The 19,180-nt window shown below is 36.8% G+C and overlaps 1 protein-coding gene across 3 annotated transcripts in view; it reads left to right on the top strand.

The window, feature by feature from the left end:
* The window catches only part of LOC132702588 (uncharacterized), a 219,228-nt gene that overhangs the window by 154,151 nt on the left and 45,897 nt on the right, over window positions 1–19,180 (top strand). For all 3 annotated transcript variants that reach the window (XM_060671334.1, XM_060671332.1, XM_060671335.1), the window contains one exon: window positions 4,291–6,939. In XM_060671334.1, coding sequence (XP_060527317.1) covers window positions 4,291–6,939 — 2,649 coding nt within the window. The remainder of the gene's footprint in view (window positions 1–4,290; window positions 6,940–19,180) is intronic.

The following is a 19,180-nucleotide window of genomic DNA, read 5'->3' as shown; positions in this document are numbered from 1 at the left end:
CCAGAACACTATTAGTTTTTCACGAGTATTAATAATTCGATTTAATTAATCTGATAAAATGCCTGTTGTAATAATTGTAATGAAGGTGTTAAGTTCTGTAATTAGTTGTTACTAGAAAAGTAGACAATCAGTCAGCACAGAAACGTCACTTTACAAAACACCATCTATTAGTTTGTCACGAGTATTAATAATTTGATTTAATTAATCTGTTTTTTTCAATTTAAAGTTTATATACGGTTGTCTATTCAGGATATTTGTAGTTTCCAAAATAATTCATCATTTCACATATTCCTATTGTAATAGTTCTATAATACAGCTGTTAAGTTCTGTTATTAGTTGTTATCAGAAAAGTAGACAATCGGGACGTACAAAAACGTCCGTTTACAAAATACCATCTATTAGTTTGACAAGAGTATAAATTATTTCATTTAATTAATCTTATATTTAAAAGCTGAATGTGTTGGTAAAATGATAGATTGGATCTATATAATTGTTTTATAGAAAAATTACAGAAAATATTCACAAAGATAAAACAATTTTTGGCAGAATTGAACGCGATTTGACTGATTGTTTGATAGTTTTTCTAAAAGGAGGGACAAGATTCGAAGTATCCTATTATTATTAATACATACCATATGTAACTATCACATTTACGTTACAAATTTAAAAATAAATAAATTAAATTCCAAAATTTACAGTAATACCAAACTAAACAGCAGTATTATACCATTATTCTAATAGTAAACCGTTAAATTGTGTGACAACATGAACTCGACTTTTTCTTTAAAAAAATTGACTTCTTCAGTTTTTTATAATTTAATTTTTGTTTTTAATTTTTGGTTGCTCTGTATTAATTTACATCCAAAATATGCATTGAATTTATTAACAGGCTCTCTTCTATAACGCGTCTAATCAAAAATTAAATACTTACTTCTCCTTTAGAGAAAAAAAAATTAGAGGCTAGCAAACGTTATTTTTGACTTAAAATTCAAGGAAAAAGTGCAATAATATATAGGGTGTTCTATTTAAAATAAGAAAGCTGGTTTTTACCGTGGATGAATAGGACACCTATATATGAAAAAAATTAAAAATTCTGGATGAAACTATTTAACGCTCTTTTTTCTTTCGTTCGTAATATCCTGACTTAAGTGGCTGGAGAAATATATAAAATATTCGGACACCCAGTACACAAAAACAATTGCATCAATTCATTTCCAATTAGTACTTATACACATATAACAATTTTTTAAGTTAATTACAACATGTGTCGACTTTTTCCAGCTGTCCGCAAAAAAAAATTCTATTACCGTTTTTTATACTTCCGCAGGTGTAATTGTAACTATAACTGCCATTAAATTTTTAATACACAATAGTTGGACGCAAAACGCTCTCTGCAAGTTTACCACACAGATTTTTTGTATTAAGTTTAAACACTTTTTGTGCTATATGACGCTCCGCACTAAACAACTTTTAATTTGTACTTTTTTGCTGTTAGAACTTGAAACAATTTTTTATAACTAATTTATAACTAATCGGTTAGTAAATGGTAATTAAAGGACAACATAACTATGTATTCCGCGCATTTGCTGTCGTTATTTTTTGCTACATCAAAATATGTTCTAAGAAGTTTTCATAACTCTTCCATTTTTAATTATTTTGACAAGGTCGGTATTAAATTTATATTACTAAATTATGGACAACTAGGTATACTATAATAGTCCATTAAACCTTTATTTATGAACACGTTATCAATTTCTTATTTAAAACAATCTAAAAACCGGTTCTTCATTTTCTTGCAGTGTGTCTTTTATACCTGGGCCTACCTTAATTCATATTATCAGGTTTGAATGATCCTATTTCAGCAAGTCAACGTTTCTATTGGGATATGGACATAATTTAGTAGCTACAGCAAATAGTAAGCAACTAGAATCGTATAAAAAGTACTTATAATAGACAGGTATACAACGCGTTCAAAAAGTAAGTTGCCAAAACTTTCCTAAGTCAAAAAATACATACTTCCGGAAATTGTTTTCAAAATAAACGTGTTTGAATTGAATAATTTGAAAAAAATATCCGCCAATAAGTTTTATGTTATTTTTCAGTTTGGAATAGTTTTCCGAATCGCAAAAAAAAACATTCGACATAAGCATAATTTAGCATGTGGTCAATACTAAAATTTTTGATGCGTTTTGTTATTTTAACAAACACCGACCGCCGATACTGAAGTTGGTTACACATTAAAAAAAATACAAATAGCATGGAGTTCGGATAGGGCGCTGTAATTTTTTGTTTTTATTATTCTTTTTTTTTACATTTATCAGGTAACTAAACCACCTGCATTCAATGCCCATACTAAAATAAATTAGTTACTTTCTCAGTATAGTTTTTCGCGATACGCTAATTGGTTTCAGACACTCATTTGAATATCCTTATCATTTCCGAACAAACCGTGGAAGTCAATTTCGAACCAACAACATAGGAAGCATAAACAAATTATTGCTTTTAATTTTTTTCCCATGTCACTTTCTAATGATAAATGGTGCAAGGTTTCTCAAACACGTATCTGTTCCGCAATCGGTAATTATGCGTAATTAATATCTACAGTCGTTAAATAAATTAATAATTTATTGTTAACCGAATCCTCCAAAAGCAGAGTAATAACAAAACCGCGGTGAAAACTGCAACAATGTTACCACGATTTCGGAAACAAATAAAATTCATTTAATAAAATTTATAGTCGTGAAGGTCTCGCTGTGAATTAGCCTTCTGTATAATCCTCGGTGGAATAAAACTAGACACTAGACAGAAGGTAGGTATTTTGAAAAGCGGCCATGATTTTCACAAAAAGTAAGAGTAAAAGAGATATTCCGACGATTTGCATAAAAACGTTTTCAATATCTACGAAAGGGTGTGTAAAAATAATCCAGAATCTCTAGATTGAATCAGAATTTCTGAAAAAGTCATAGTTTCTGACATAAATCGGTCTCTCATAAGGGACATCGTAATATCAGATATATAGAACAATTCATAAAAAAATGGGCAACCCCTAAACTGGAGATAATGAACGCCCAAATAGTATAATTCGTACAAAATCAGTTATACAAATGTCGTTGGATCCGGTCTGAATGCCCCGTATAATAATAAAAATTGGCATTTTTAGGTTTTTTGACATGGAAATTACGAATTTGAAACTTATTTGAACGTTGCTGCTAGAGGGTCCTAGTTCTTATATTATTGAGATCAGTGGAATCATATTCTGTTTATCTGTCGGATTCTGGTTGAAACTTGATGGAAATATGAAAGAATTTCCAATTTTTCATAGAAACGCGTTCTAATTCTATCTTTGTCTTGTACGGGCAGCAACACGAAACCACCAAAAACTTGGCGTCTAATACCTCCAGTTTAAAGATTGGCCATTTGGCCGTCACCCTATTTATCTGATGTTTCGATTCAAAATGTCCCTTACGAGAAATTTATGTCCGAAATTGTGCTGTGATTTATTTTTCAGAAATATTTTTATTAATTTTCTATAATAATAGCAATGTACGAGAATTCTGAAAAATATATATTGGTATGTTTTCTGTGTTTTGTTTATATTAGATATCTAGAGAGACGACAACCGTTTCCAGATAATAAATCCTTTATTCAACCACGTCCTAAACATTATTTATAGGAGAATAGGGAGCAAAGAGTAACAAATGTATTAGGTTACATAAAAGCCACGCTGTTATCATCTTGCAAGCACATAGAACGCGTAGTAGAGGTACCAAAATCGACTGCCCAAAGAAGGAGACCAAGAATTCTTTTAAATATCATTAAGAAAAGTGTGCGAGTTTTGCATTCGAGAAAATGATCTTCAATTTGACCAAAAGTTTTAGGTGTAATTTTATGTTAATATTCTTTAGATATAATGTTATTTCGTATTAATTAATGTCATAATGGACCATAATAGGTTGAAAATTATTACATATAAAACACATTTAAATAACTGAATTTTCGATACATTTGAATATCACGCCGTATCTTAAAAACCAACAGGGCCGTGATAATTTTGTTGGCGGCATCTTTAATTTCACAAAAATGTAGCAATCGAGTGAGCCCATAGAAGTACCCAAAATGGGATACTCGGTGCATGATACGTTTCATCCATTTTTGGTATGTTGTCATAATACAACATCAATGGTTTTGGTAGAGTTAATTTGATTTCATTGAAAAAAAATTAAAAAATTGAAAATATTATTATCGATCCATACTTTACATGCTCAGTTAACATTCCTATCGTCTTTCCAGATAGCCCAACGAACCACATCCACCAACAAGGCGTAACTGTGATAACCGGGGTGGAGACCCTCTCGGCTTTCGAGGAAGGCCTCGCCGACGACGACTCCTGGGTAGAAAACCTAAGCAATGACGACGAGGAGGACGACGATTTCGCTACGAATTCCGCCAGCGAAAACTCCTCGTCGAGCGATGAGGTGACCCTTACCTGTTCTGCGGTCGTCGACCAAGAAGACGAGCTCCGCGGCTACCACCGCACCGCCATCGACTTCACCCTCCACACCATCGTCGAGGAGAGCTGCGAAGAGAGCGAAGTGGAGCAGAGCGCGCCCAAGAAGAAGGAACGACCCGCCTCCGCCACCGATTTGGAAAAATACTTTTTCTTCGGCTTGGGCGACGGAACGATACCGTCGATCAATTCGAACCGCGAAGATGCCTTCTCTGAAACGTCGAGCATCTACAGCGAGGGCATGGAATCGACGGGCGGTCCGGAGGAACCAACCACGCCCAACGAGAACTCAGCCGAAGAGTTGGCCTCCTCCAGGTTGGAAAAGTACTTCCTGAGCGGCTTCATGGGATTCACGGCCGGACGTAGAGACTCGGACGGATCGGTGGGCAGCGACAGCGAAGGCAAGCCCAGCCCGGAACAGAGACGAAAGCGACTCGTGAGAGCCAGAGGCACGGGCAGGTCGCATTCGTCCTCTCTCGACAACCTGCTGGCCAATCCGGATTTGGCCACCAACGAGCAACAGCCTGAGGTCCAGAATAACTCGGAAGATTCGTCCAGTTCCGACACCGACACGTACGATGAGATAATCAGCTTCGAAAAGTCCGACGGCCAGTTCGACACGGTCAAACGGAAAAAGGGCAAGAAGCAAAAGGTGCCCGACGAGAGCAAAGAGCAAGAGATGAACGATATAAGAGAGTCGGACGAGGACGAGGACGGGCACAAGACGCCACAGCCGGAGATTCTGCCGCTGCCCACCAATTTAACGACGAGCCGCAACCAGCAGAGTCGCGATTCCGGCTTCGTCGGCAGCTGCGACGACCTCCTCAGGGATCAGAAAGACGCGCAGGCGGCCGACACGGTCCCTAACTCTGACAAAATCGCGACCGAGAAAAGGGAAGACCGGACGGCCGGTCAATCGATCCCGCCCAATACTCTGCTGACGCGCCGCGACAGCTTCAACAATTGGAGCTCCGACGAGGAGACGAACCTCATGATGTGCAAGATGCGGCAGTTTTTCAAGACCATGGTGGCGAACGGGTCGTGTTCGAAGCCCGCCACACCGAACCTAAGCAGCGGGACGTCGCCCAAGCCCCGTGCCAAAACCAGGTGCAAGCCTCCGCAGCTGGTGTACTTCGAGAACGAGCTCACCAGGTTGATGAAAACGGTACCCGGTATCCGGGACGATCAGGTGCGCGAAATTGTCGAGTACCTGAGCAGCGAGGACACGTGGAGCGACTCGTATGACTCATCGGACTACACCAGCAGCGACTTGGAGGGCGCGTCCACGAAATCGGCGCTACAGCAACAAATTTCGGACAGCTGCAAGCAGATCATCAACAAGTTCGACGCGGCTAACGCGGAGGACGAGGAGGGTGACGCGGGCGACGGGGGCATCCAGGACGACTCCCACGGCCTGAACAAGGAGACGGCGTTCGTTTACCAGAAACTGGTGGCGAGTTTCGAAAAAATGGCCGCCGGCGACAAACCGGTCATGGCGTCCGGGCCGAATTCACCGCCGCTTATCGCGAAGGTGATGCACCACATCGGCAGCCGGCTGGTGGCGCTGATGCACGAAGTGTCCAGCGGGGAGAGTCACGCCAGCAACAGCCCCAAGTCCAAAAACTACCACCGCCGGTTGCAGCAGAAGCTGTCCAACGCGTCTTCCACCACCACCGACGACGACAGCACGTCGGACAGCAATCTGCCGGACACATTCCTCGAGGAGCCGTACGGCTTGCTGCCCAGGAGTAGATCGCACGATCTTCTGATGAGCGACGCGGCCAAGAACATGCATCAGTCGACCGGCGGCTCTTCCGATATCGTGGAGGAACGCGAGGCGAGCGACTGCGAGAGGTTTTCCTGGAGGGGTAGCTTCGAATCCGCGTTACTCGCGACGGATTCGCGGAACAAACTGTCACTGATCGGCGGCGAAGGTTCCGCGTCCGCTTCCGCTTTGGCCATAGCGGCCAAAAGGCGCTCGGCGGGCGATTTACTCTTCAGCCACAAGAGTTTGAGCCGCGAGCAACTGGACAGAGTGAGGAGCTGCGGGAGTATAGGCGGAGCCAGTAGCGAGGATAAGCTTTGGGCCACTAGGCCGAACCGACGGAGAAGTAGCGTCCCCGATGCCGCCTCCTGCGGATCCGGAGGCTCCGCCGACGGAGAAGACGAGGAGGATGAGATGGATAATAGAGCGACGTTGCCGAGGAGTTTGCAGAGCGGTCCGCAGACAACGAACTCGCTACCCAGGTTACCGACGAGCGCGGTGCCGAAAGCTCAGAGTCAGTACGCGAAGAGCGCCCGGTACAGACCGCCCGGCTTCTCTAGGTTACTCGCGACGACGACGGTGCCAAAGAGGGCAGTCTCGGCGCCCGGGCTGCAACTCACACCTCACCGAAGAGGCAGACGATCTCAACAATCTAATGTTCCTAGCGGTGAGTTCGGGTCGAGGTTTCGGGTTTCAAATGTTTTGCCATCTTCAGCGTAGCGGCGTCGATCGCGTGTCGCCGGTAATTACCGGAGGAATTCCGCCGTAGCGGGTTACGAGATAATCGACGCGGTTTCTAGCTAATTGCGAGACGTTGCTGGCGTCTTCTGATGCGTGCCCGCGATACGTAAGGTCCGCGTGCATTATTAAACGAGTCGGTGCCTTCACCGTGCTTTGTTCCGGACGGGCCTCGGCCTGGGGCCGACAATCTTATTAAATAATGTTGGAACACATTTACGTAAAATCGAGTGAAAGCATTATTCTACATTCCCAAATTTAATATTTCGGGTGTTCATAATCCAAATAATACCGTCAAACGATTTTAGGACATTTTTCAATATAACGTCTCATTCATTATCACCGCGTTGTGAAATAAATAAAATACGATAAGAAAAAAAATAAAATCGAAAATTTGGTATGTCAAAAATTGGACTAAGATGGCTTTTACTTGATAAAAATCCATTTAACGCAATTAAATTAGAACAAATGTTCAGATTTTCACAGTTTTTAATGATTTGTGACATCTGTTTCGGCAACACCGTGCCTTTATCAAATAGAAAGTATTGTTTAGGTATAGGGTTCTAAATTTAAATTTAACAACGGAAACGCATTTAAAAATTGAACTGAGGTGGCTTTTACTTGATGAAAATCCATTTATCAAAATAAATTAGAACTAAAAGTTCAGATTTTCACGAAATTATATATTATGACATGACAATTGTTTCGACAACACCGTGTCTTTATCAAATGTAATATTTACAAACTACCTGCTAGTATATATACCGAAAAATGACCATAAAATCTTAATTAATGTTGTTGCGAGAATTCAAGTTCAATAAAGCAGAGATATTTAAATCTAATTGATCGTTAAGCAATACATTTGAATGTCTCATTTTGTTAATCTCCATGGCTTCCAATAAATTTAATTTTCTAGTTTTTGTGGCTGTGTGTAATATATCAAAATTGTCGTCAAAAATGTGTTTTTCTGTGTTTAAGTGTGTAGCATAATTAGAATCTAGACTATTGTTTTTAAACGCTCTTATATGTTCGTTAATGCGTTTCTTGAAGGATCTACCTGTTTGTCCAATATAAATTTTAGTACAAGATCCACATTTCAACCTGCAGACTCCTGATTTTTGGGATTTTGGACATTTCGATTTATTGTTTTTTAAATATTTTCCTATTGTGTTGTTAGTTCTGAAAGCTATTTTTAAACCACATTTTGACAAATGTTTTGAAACTTTTTCGCTAGGAGACATTCAAATGTATTGCTTAACGACTAATTAGATTTAAATACCTCTCCTTTATTGAACTTAAATTCTCGCAACAACATTAATTAAGGTTTTATGGTCATTTTTCGGTATATATAGTAGCAGGTAGTTTGTAAATAATACATTTGATAAAGACACGGTGTTGTCGAAACAATTGTCATGTCATAATATATAATTTCGTGAAAATCTGAAATTTTAGTTCTTATTTATTTTGATAAACGCATTTAATTTCCAATAGGTCATTAAGTAACGGATTAGAATATCTCATTTCCTTATTCTCCAGTTTCCAACAAATTTGAATGACCTAGTTAGAAACCGAACTTTTACTTATTGGGTTGATTCAACTGATAAATGTAAAACGGAAGCGCCATCAAAAAGAGGTAAAAGAATAACTATTTTGTATGCTGGCTCTAAAGATGGTTGGATCCCCAATGGACTTTCTCTGTCTGCGAAAAATATTAAAGATTCTTCTCCGGATTACCATGAAGACACCACTGCCGATTTATTTGAAAGTTGGTTTAAAAACAAACTAGTTCCAAACATTCCTCGTAATAGCGTCATTGTAATGGACAATGCAAGTTGTTATCACAGTAGACAGTTGACTAAAACCTCTTCCTCATGTGACGCAAAAGCAACAATCCAAAACTACATGTATAATAACGACATTTATTTTCACGAAGATTATTCCAAAAAGCAATTAATTGAGGTTCTACAAAGCTTGAACCTACAAAAGAAATACGTCTGTAATAATTATGCAAAAAATCGAGGGCTTACACTTGTAAGGCTTCCACCTTACCAGTGTATATTTAATCCCATTGAACATGTTTGGCACCAACTGAAATCTGCAATTCGTCGTAACAATGTTTTTCCCCCTGTTAACTCCAATGTCCTCAAACTTATAGAAACCGAAGTTTTTAACATCCCTCCTCAAAGTTGGGCAAATTCTGTTAAACATATAGAAAAAGCAGAACAATCGTATATCCATATTGCAAATAATATAGAACAAATAATAATTAGTACAGGCGATGATAGCGATAGTGATACTGCTATATTATGTGAATAATTTTAAATAATTTAAGTCGGTAATAAAATAATTTGTAATTTTATTTTAGATCTAAACATAAATACATACATAAATAAAAAAATATTGATTAGTATCTTTCCTAACAAAACTCCAAGTAATTAAATTCTAAACAAAGTACGGACCTGTTCGGCCATATTTCATTCTTACAGCTTGCCCGGGTCTTTCCTTAATTCGTATCAGTTATTCTTATATCTATGAACAGACTGTACCTGTTTGTCCGATATAAATTTTGGAGCATCATCTACATTTCAGACTGCGGTTTTGAGCTTCTTGTAATTTATTTTTAATGTTTTTAAAAAAATGTCCTATGGTGTTTTCAAAGCCATATTAAGACCAAATTTAGATAGAGGTTTCGATATTTTCTCGCTAGATTCTCTTATGTATTTTATTGTGTTATAAATTTTAGGTTTGGTGCTTAATATGAGATAGATAGGGTTCATAATTATTTAAAACTGCTTTTTAGTTATAATCTTATCAATGAAAGTTGAGTCGTAACCATTGTTAAAATCTGTTTGTTTTATATTTAATTGTTTTTCAAAATTTTCTTGGGTAAGTGATATATTAAATAGTCTGTTGATAAAAGCATAAAAGGCAGCCACTTTGTGTATGTAATCGTGATTTCAGTTATTGTGTATTACTGTGTCCGTGTGAGGGTTTATGCTAAATGGAAAAATCTAACTTGTTCTTTAGTTCAGTTATAGTTTAGTCCCGAGTTATCTAGTTCCGTCTCTAATGTAAATTTTATACGGTTATGTATGAAGTTAATATGTTTCAAAAAGGCCTCGCGTTTTCTTCCCGTTCGATTAAAACAAGCAAAAACATCATCTACATATCTATACCATCAAAAAAATCCTTTACTTGGAGGATGTTTATAACTAAATTGTCCATGAAAATTTTTGCAAGTAGTGAATTCAGTAGACTTCCCATAGTTAATCCTTCTTCGGCAATATGAAATAGACCATTAGATTCAAAATCATTTTTATCTAAACAAACTATTAAACTACCTATAGCATGTCTTGTTTTATGGTTTATCTCTGAGAAAGACTATTGTCATATTTTGTATTTGATAAAGGCACGGTGTTGGCGAAACAGCTGTCATAAATCATTAAAAACTTTAGAAATCGGAACGTTTTTTGTGCTGATTTAATTGTGGTATGTCAAAGTTACCCGGCGTTAACACAAATGTTAATTTCGATTTAACACACATTTTAAAGCGTTGCATAGATGCAGACAATTTCAAATTGTTTGTTTGCCTTTTTTTGGTCAAGAAAAATAAGAGTTTTTTTCTAAAAAAAACTTTTATTTAAGGCACTTTATACTGGTCATTACAAAAATTAAACGTTTTAATTATCTTACAGTTTTAAAAATTAACAAAAAAACTCAAGAAAACAGCCTAACATGCGTTTTACATACCTATAAAAATAAAACAAAGATATCTATGTCAAGAACAGCAACAGCAAAACTTGTCCTAACATGTCTTAACTTAAAAACTGAATTAACTTTTAGCATAAACAAAAAAAGAACTTAAATTTTTTTTTTTTTAATTTTCGATCCTTTTCGATCTTAGTTTCATGGTTAAAGGTTCTATTCTCATCGCCGTTATCGACTCGTCATGTGAGTCATCGCAAGCTGGACACATAAAATGGATCAGTGCTTTCTGAATTACAAAGCCGGTAAATCCACTTCTTGCATTGACCACATTCAATCCAGTCGGCGTGCGACATACGGCACATTTTGAATTTAAATCTTCTCAAACTTGCTTTTGTTATTCTAATAGGAAGACGCGTTTTAGTTTTTTGGGCTCCGCCTGTTACCTTTTTTGGTTATTTGTTGTCTGAGAACAAGGAAATTCTTTGTCGCTGTTGTCCGGGATTGCCTGGGATTGAGATTTTGCTTCATTTTAGATTTGCTCACTGGGAATCGTTGGGTCTTCAATAATCATCTGTTTTCCAGCTTTAAATATCTTTCCCCTTTTTTCTTGGTCCGCATGTTCCCCTCATTTCTTTAAAAAACTCTACCAATGATGAATCAAGAACTCGTTCAGTTTTTTCCAACTTTTCAGGCAATTCTGCAGGAATCTTTCCTAAGACTTTATTAACATTCATTGAGTACCGTTCGGCTGTTCTAAATGTTGATTTTAAATTTGTCTCTACAGTTTTTGGAAGTTTATTCCGCAGAAGTGAATATCTGCTCTCCTTTCCAATATTTCCAATTTTTTCAATGAAATGTGTGGCTTTGGTTGGTTAAAAAAGTTCATTTAAAGAAAATTTATGTCGAACCAATCGGAAGGGCTGTTCGAATTACCAGTGCCAGTACACCAGTTTCAATATAAATCGGAGCTTTTATACATTACTATATGCTGACACAGGACAGAGAATAGTTTTGTACTCGTTAAAAATTGACGTCCTTTCATTACAAACGAAGGTTGGTATTAGTCCTTTGTAGGTATTGTTTCCTAGGTAACAATATAAGCAATATTCGTTTTTTGTGAAGCTTTTTGGACAATATCCACAAAATGTAATAATATCTTCCCACTCCCAAAAAAGGCAAGAACCTGCCGAACTATAAATATACCTGTTAGAAATCATTGATGATTAATCCGCTTTCTGCAACAGTTTTCTGAACGTTTTATATACGCTATGTAGGCTTTGATTAGTAATAATAAAACCACTGAAAAAGTCAGGAGAATACAACGATAAGTAAATCGGTACACGGCGTACCTATTGCCTTCATAATTTCATTGACATTCCTTCTGGAATTCTGAAATCTTTTTATAGAAATTTCTGGTACTTTAGCACTTTGTTGGTTGCAAATTATATTACTGTTTAAATTATATATTATGCAATAAGTACGGTAAACGGCTTTTGACTCACGAGTTTATTTGACACGAGCGGAGCGCATCGGAGCGAGTGTGTAACAAACGAGTGAGTTAAAAAGCTTACGGAACGTGTTGCATACTATACTTTTTCTACGACCGTTAGTTTTTGGGTACATTTTCGCAAAACAACAAGAATACATTCACTGACATGACCGTTAGAATTGACAAACGTCAAAATTCAAATCTCTCCGGAACCATCCGATTGCTCCCAAACCCGTGCGGTAAAATCCCGGAAATGTCCGAAGTGGCTCGGATCTGTGGGAAACGAAACTGACGTGGCAAAGTGACGCTTCCCGCACGCTAGATCGGTGTGTGTAATTAGGTATTTTACAGACGGGAGTAGAAAAATAATTTTAAGCCAAAAAGTCACTCAAAATTTTTTAAATAATTTGAAATAAAAGTTTATCACCGAATCGTCGGTCTAGCGGGCAGTGAATTATTTGCTTTCCTACAAATGCGGATGAATTGGCCTTTGTTTATAATAGGCAATTTTTGTTTTCCGACAAAATCGTGAAAACCAACATAATTCAATGTTAAATTACGTTAACCAAATACAATAGGATATAAAATTTTTCACCACACGCTTAGGTGATAAACTTTTTCCCCCAAAAATTTGTAATTTTTTAAGTGACCTAAATTTTTTGGTGGCCAGTGTATTTGATTGGCTTTTTTAATTGATGCATCGGTGAATTTTGTGAAGGTCTGGTTAGTTTCGGTTAGCGTCCAATGAAAACCTGACCGCTCCTAGGTATGCAGGAAAAATCATATTATAAATGCAAAATAAATACGTTAGCCACTTTTAAAATTAGTAGAGAGTGTCCAATTGCCCATGCGTTTTGCGCTGCCGTATGTACGTTACATTTAATTACCACTTTAAGTGTTTATTTTACGCCACTTTCGTTGGAGTGTAAATTATTAATCATGGTTTACATATAAACCTCAATTAGGTTGCTTTAAAACTGCGGAAACAGCTTTTTTTTTTAATTAATTGTTTTGATCAACTTTCAGCATACGCACGTTGCTCGTAATTCTTCTTGGAAGTATAAATTCATTGGGTCGGTTTGTTTACCCGTCTAAAATGATAATGATAACCCAACAGGTGATAACAGGTGCTTGGGTTCAGCAAACTGTACAATAAAGGGCTGGCGAAAAGACAGACAATTATGTATCATTAAGTCCGCCGCACTGTAATTTGCGCGCAATAATAATTATAATTAATGTCAATGTCCATGGCGATTTCTATTCAAGGTCCCAACCGGATTAAAGTTTTCGCAAACCTGTGGCGTCGGTCGATTGACAAATTACACACGACTTACTGGTTCGGGCGTAATTAATTCAAATCGATTTCGATTCTTCGATTCGCCCATTCAGAGGAAATATCTAATCGGCGCAATAGATTTCACGGCTCGATGGTTGAACTGATATTTACACGATTACGTCATCCGCATGTAATTGTTATCCATCTTATCTGGTACTACACCGAATCGTGTTTGATATTACTTTATGTCCACTATAATAAAACGCGTCTTTAGTTATCGTCGAAATTCAAATCGTGTCCTTGGAAACTTGGAAAACGTTTCGCAGTTTCATTACATTCGTTTTATTTATTTTTTTTGTTTTGACTTCTGAAATTTTGCTATGTTGCTAAAATATTAATTTGTTGTTCTATGAACTAGAACAACTTGGTATCTATTTGGCTTAATCCAACCAATCTGGAGCAATAAACAAGTAGTTAATGTATCAACGAGCAATGACAATATGCAGCAACTAAGCATCTCTCTATTCGGAATTGGACAATATAAAATAGATTTGTTCAGGAAATCTCTCAATAGAATTATAACCGCTTGTAAAACAGACTCAATAGTAAAATAGTACAAGGTTTTATTAGGGGCCTGTATCTTTTCTCAGGAACTATCGATTTTAGAAAAAAAAAGTTTATACAAAAGTTTTATGGTTTAAATTAAATTTTAAAATTATTTATTTTTTATATATACAAGGTGTCCGATAAGTGCTGGACCGACATTGGTTTTAAAATTTTAAATGGAACATCCTATATATTTTGATATTTTTAGAATCCTTACCAAAAATAAAGGTAACTTTTATAGAAACTACTTATTCGAATTTTGTGTAGTTTAGCCAGAAGTTGAGATTTTAGGTATGTTAATTTTTTTATACAAAATTATGTTCTTAGTAAATATGGTCTTCCACAGGTGGTAGTAGTGACTACCTGATCAGATTTTAAACACGTTTTTAGAAGACTTCCTTCTATTGATCTGAGATGACTAGGTATTTTAAAATTCTATAAGGTGTCTTAAATTAAAGGACATTTTTTTTAAATTGCATCATGCAGTATTTTTTTTTTAATAAGACGCCCATGTTTTTAAACAAAAGTAAAAATCTACAGTAGGTTATCAACATGTTCACCTTTTTGAATAATGCACGTTGTATAAACAACATCTGTGGCATTGCAAACAAAATCGGTGTTATTCAGTTGGATTACAGCTTCTCCAATACACCTTGGTAGTTTACTTACCGTAGGGCATCTTTCTTTACATACCATATCTTTAATTATTCCCCATAAAAAAAAGTCCAGTGGTGTAAGATCTAGACTTCGAGGTGGCCATCAGATGTTTCCATTTTGTCCTATTCAAAATTCAATGATATCGTTTAAGCGGTGGTACAGAGTCCCATCTTGCTGTCATATTAATTGAGCAATTCACAAGCCGGTATTTCATCAAATCTCTATAGTACCTTACCTACAAAAAAGACCCATCACCCATTGAAAAAATCCTTAAAATTACTTAAAAAATAAGAATGCTTTTTTAAAATTCTTTAAAATAATTAGGTGTCAGTATTATAGGACAGATATACCAAATTATAAGTATTTTGACCCGATTCGAGAAAAAATATCAAAAACGCGTCTTATTAAAAAGTCGACCGGTTCATAACCTTCTTTCCGTCTTTCTTAGTCGTTCCATAGGTCTTCATCGAGCTCTCTTTCTCTCGTTCTCTAATCTCCTGGGCCTTCTTTCCATATATTTTTTGGTCTGCCTAGTCTCCTTAATCTTTCCGGTGGTCACAGCAGCGTTTGTTTTCTGAATATTTCTAGAGGCATCCTCTGTGCTCATAATCTCCTTAAGTAGTTTATTGGTTATTCCGGCTGATCGCTTCCAGACGTCCATTGCCGTCGCTTTTAAGGTTTTCTCCGTATTTTCTTTCATTGGCCCATATCCATATTTTACAACGCTCTTAACTATTATGTTATATATTCTACTGTTGTTGTCTTTTGATATGCCTTTGATTTCCTACCTTATCCATTTCGATCCTGTGTAATTGTGACGCCTAGATGTTTTCTAATTTCCCTGTACACATATATTCATTTTTTTTATATTTGCTTTTTGAGACTTCCGTAATTGGTTTTTTTTTTTGCTTCCTAAATCACAGATACCAACAAATCTATATTGCAGAAAAAGGCTCGACACGGGAATTTTTTTAGTGATTGCCATAAAAAATAAGAAATTTTTGTTCATTTACGAGAAAGCGGAGAACTGTAGAAACAATCTGAGTACGCCACTGCATTTGCCTTGAAAAAATGCCCCAATAACATTTTTCTCAGAATCCAAAATTTTCGTAAATACAAAAGGTACGGGCAATTTTCCAAAACGGTGGGTTGACAGTGAAGATATGACCATGCGGCTTCAATATAGGAATATAGGAAGCCATTGTCGATAGACAAAAAACTAAGAGTTTTGCGGGAACCGCGCTTTGTTTCGCGCACTTGCAATGCAGGAAATTCGCTCGATTTAAACAACGCGCACCAAATCTGACTATCCTGGCGGCCGCTTCCGACAGTAACAAACAATTTGCATCGCTTAAGTCTTGCTAATAAGTTTACGATACCGGATTTTCCACGGTCTGTAGCCGCTTGTGCAACGCAATCGGTTTAATTCGATCTCGTGTAATCTTCTACATGGTTTCGCGCGGTGATCGAGGCCTTAAGAAGAGCGGTCCACTATTATCGTCGCGTCGACGAGATAGAAAGTGACATTCCGATCGAGCCGCGACGAAATTTCTCCAAACAAAAGCAAAGACGCGTTGCAACGCTGTAAGCAAACGACCTCCTGATACAATAATAAAGGACGGTACAAGTTATAGTATAAAACGTGTAGAAGGAGGAATAAAATAAAAAAAAATACAGCAAAACACTTTTTGTGTTTCCAATCCAACAACTGAATTCTTTTTATTCATATATTTCGACGTAACTTTTTTATCACATTACTACCCTCGGAAAATACGAAAAGACAAAAACTGTATATGATATATTTTAATACCCCGCGGATGTACTTATCACCTTATCAGCCAGTAGTTAGTTTAGAAAATCCTTTAAATCTGAAGGACATCGCCGGTAATTCTTGCATCTCCAAATTGAATCATCCTAAGAAGTTTTTTAAGGTACATCTCTTTTTAAGTAAATCTTCTTAAAAATACGTTATTGGACCTTAAAACCCATTTTTCAATTCAGACTTCTAATAGTAGAGCAGTGTATACAGCGAGACCCCACTTAATACGTTCCATCAAAGTAATATTAAATATCCTTAAACTAGGTTATCTCATCATGGGTTAGAGGAAGATCGATAGAATAGTAGTCAGCTATTTTACCATTAAATTTATTTATTAGGTTTTTTATAACAAAGAAACAAACATTTATATCTTACAAATGTAGAAACATAATACACGAATATACATATAAAAATAAATAAAATTGCAAGATCATTGTCTCCTCTTTTTATCAAGAAGAGACTGGAATTTTCCTTTCGGGATCTCTAAGAAGTTGTTGGTACCATAATAATAATCGTGAGTTTGGTCTTATTGCGATTTAGTTACTCTCTGAACACTTCGTTGTGGTTAGTTTATCTTTGCTACTAGCTGCCAAAAGAGTGCCATCAAAAAAATTCTGATATTGCATCGTTACTGAGGAATGAATCTACAATCTTGAAAAAAATAGATAAGTGATAAGTGATCTTATACAGAATGTCATACACAAACGCAGCTTTACGGTATTAAAATGCCCAAGTCAAAAAAAAAAGAAGCACGGAAAAGAGAATGGTGCAAAAGATCTCTCTACCCTAAGTAAGACTGCATCAAATGAAAATTCGGAAATCTCCTGGTGGAGATCAAATAGCTCCTCATCTATACAAACTGCTGACGAGGCTCATAACTATCTGACTATCCTGGCGGCTAGATTTCCATCGGTCTGTAGAACACGCAGGTTTCTGCAAAACATTTAACACCATTGCACACACTGTCAGATGATCGAAAAGACCACTGAATATAATATTCCGCTATATCTTGCATCTGTGGATGACCACATTATATCATCCAAGCTTCTCAATATAGTATTAGAAAATGTGTCCAATCAGCTATCATAACCAAAGAAAATAAAGATTTCCAGGCGACATCATATTAATAAGCTCGGACGTCCAAAATTTAAAAAATATGTTGTCATAATTAAACGAAGTGTCCAAGCAGATTGGTCTAAAAATGAGATTAAATGAAACAAAAATACTTAGTCACAACATGATACAAATAAATAATATCACTATACGTCTAGGAATTATTATAAAAATCGGTAAAGAAAACCAAAAAGCTGCAAAGGTATGTTTTGGATGGCTTTTGGTGAGCTTAGCATATTATTAAAGACAGTGAACTTTTCATAGCTCTTTAGGAAAGGGTGTATGATAGTTGCAACTACTCGCAACTTACGAATTGGAAACTATCGCCTTAACAAAAAAGAGTATGGATAAGCTTTGAGTCTGCCAAAGAGCCACTTATCAGAAAATTCGGAAAAGAAAACCAAAACGCAGCAATAAAGAGACCGGTAGGTCTATTTTGGATGGCTTTTGGTGAGCTTGGCTATATTATTAAAGACAGTAAAGTATTCATAGAACTGATGCAACCACTAGCAACTTACGCCTGAACAAAAAAGAGTATGAAAAAGGTTTGAGTATGTCAGGTGGCCATGGAAAGGGTCAGAGCGATAAAATACTTAACCAAACCAAAATGGCTAAAGAAAAAACAAAAACGTATAGCAGAGTTGAAATGGACGCCAGAATCCAAATAAATGGACTATAAAAAACAATAGAGAATAAGAATAAGAAGCGTCGAGGTGCAGTGCAGATAACATAAAAAGATCGCAGGAAATGGATGGGGAAGAAGAAAAATAATAAATAAAAGATTTGTACTAATGCAATTAGTCAGCGTAAAAAACTTGGCACAGGGAAGCCGGTCTGAAGGTTTTGCATTTCCAGGGATTCAGTTAGAACTTTATGCGATGGAAATGGTATATAGGGGGTTCGAGCAAAGCCTGAGATGACCGGTTAATTCTCTAAAGTAAACGATCTTGTGTAAATGACTTTATCAATTAATTTTGTCTATTTTCTTTAATTGGAGCTATTTATTATCACTGTGACGACATTAATATTCCCAAATTAAAGTTTCTATCGGATTTTTTTCGAATTTCCCGATTTTTGAATGAATTTTATCAATAGTTCAAAACAAACGTAATATTTTTCATAACCAGGTTGTTCGGTGGCGGGAAGCGACTAGAAAAGGAATTCTCACGACCGCACGCGTTACAAAATGGTGTAAATAACGGTCAGAAACGCGTCTTTTAGACGTGCGTGTTACGAATACGTTTTGCCGACGAGAATAGACGATATCGTTTTCGACTTGAATCCGATCCGTACCCTAACGGCACTCGGATTTCTCGCTATTCCAAGAAATAAGGCACGGCCAGACTGGTGGAAAGGGAAATTCGTAGCCAGTCTTAAAAGACAATCGAATGTTTTTTTATATGTTCCGTTTGCGTTGCCATTGCTGCAGTTTCTCGGACTTTCCGTGGCAGCGTTTGACCTCGACACCGAGAAGTTCTCACGACTCGCTGCAATCGTTTTAC

This window comes from Cylas formicarius, unplaced genomic scaffold (assembly GCF_029955315.1).
Source record: "Cylas formicarius isolate icCylForm1 unplaced genomic scaffold, icCylForm1.1 PGA_scaffold_5__7_contigs__length_24384050, whole genome shotgun sequence".
Classification (NCBI taxonomy): Eukaryota; Metazoa; Arthropoda; class Insecta; order Coleoptera; family Brentidae; genus Cylas; species Cylas formicarius.
The sequence above is the reverse complement of the archived record's forward strand: the minus strand, read 5'-3'. Positions and strand labels throughout refer to the sequence as shown.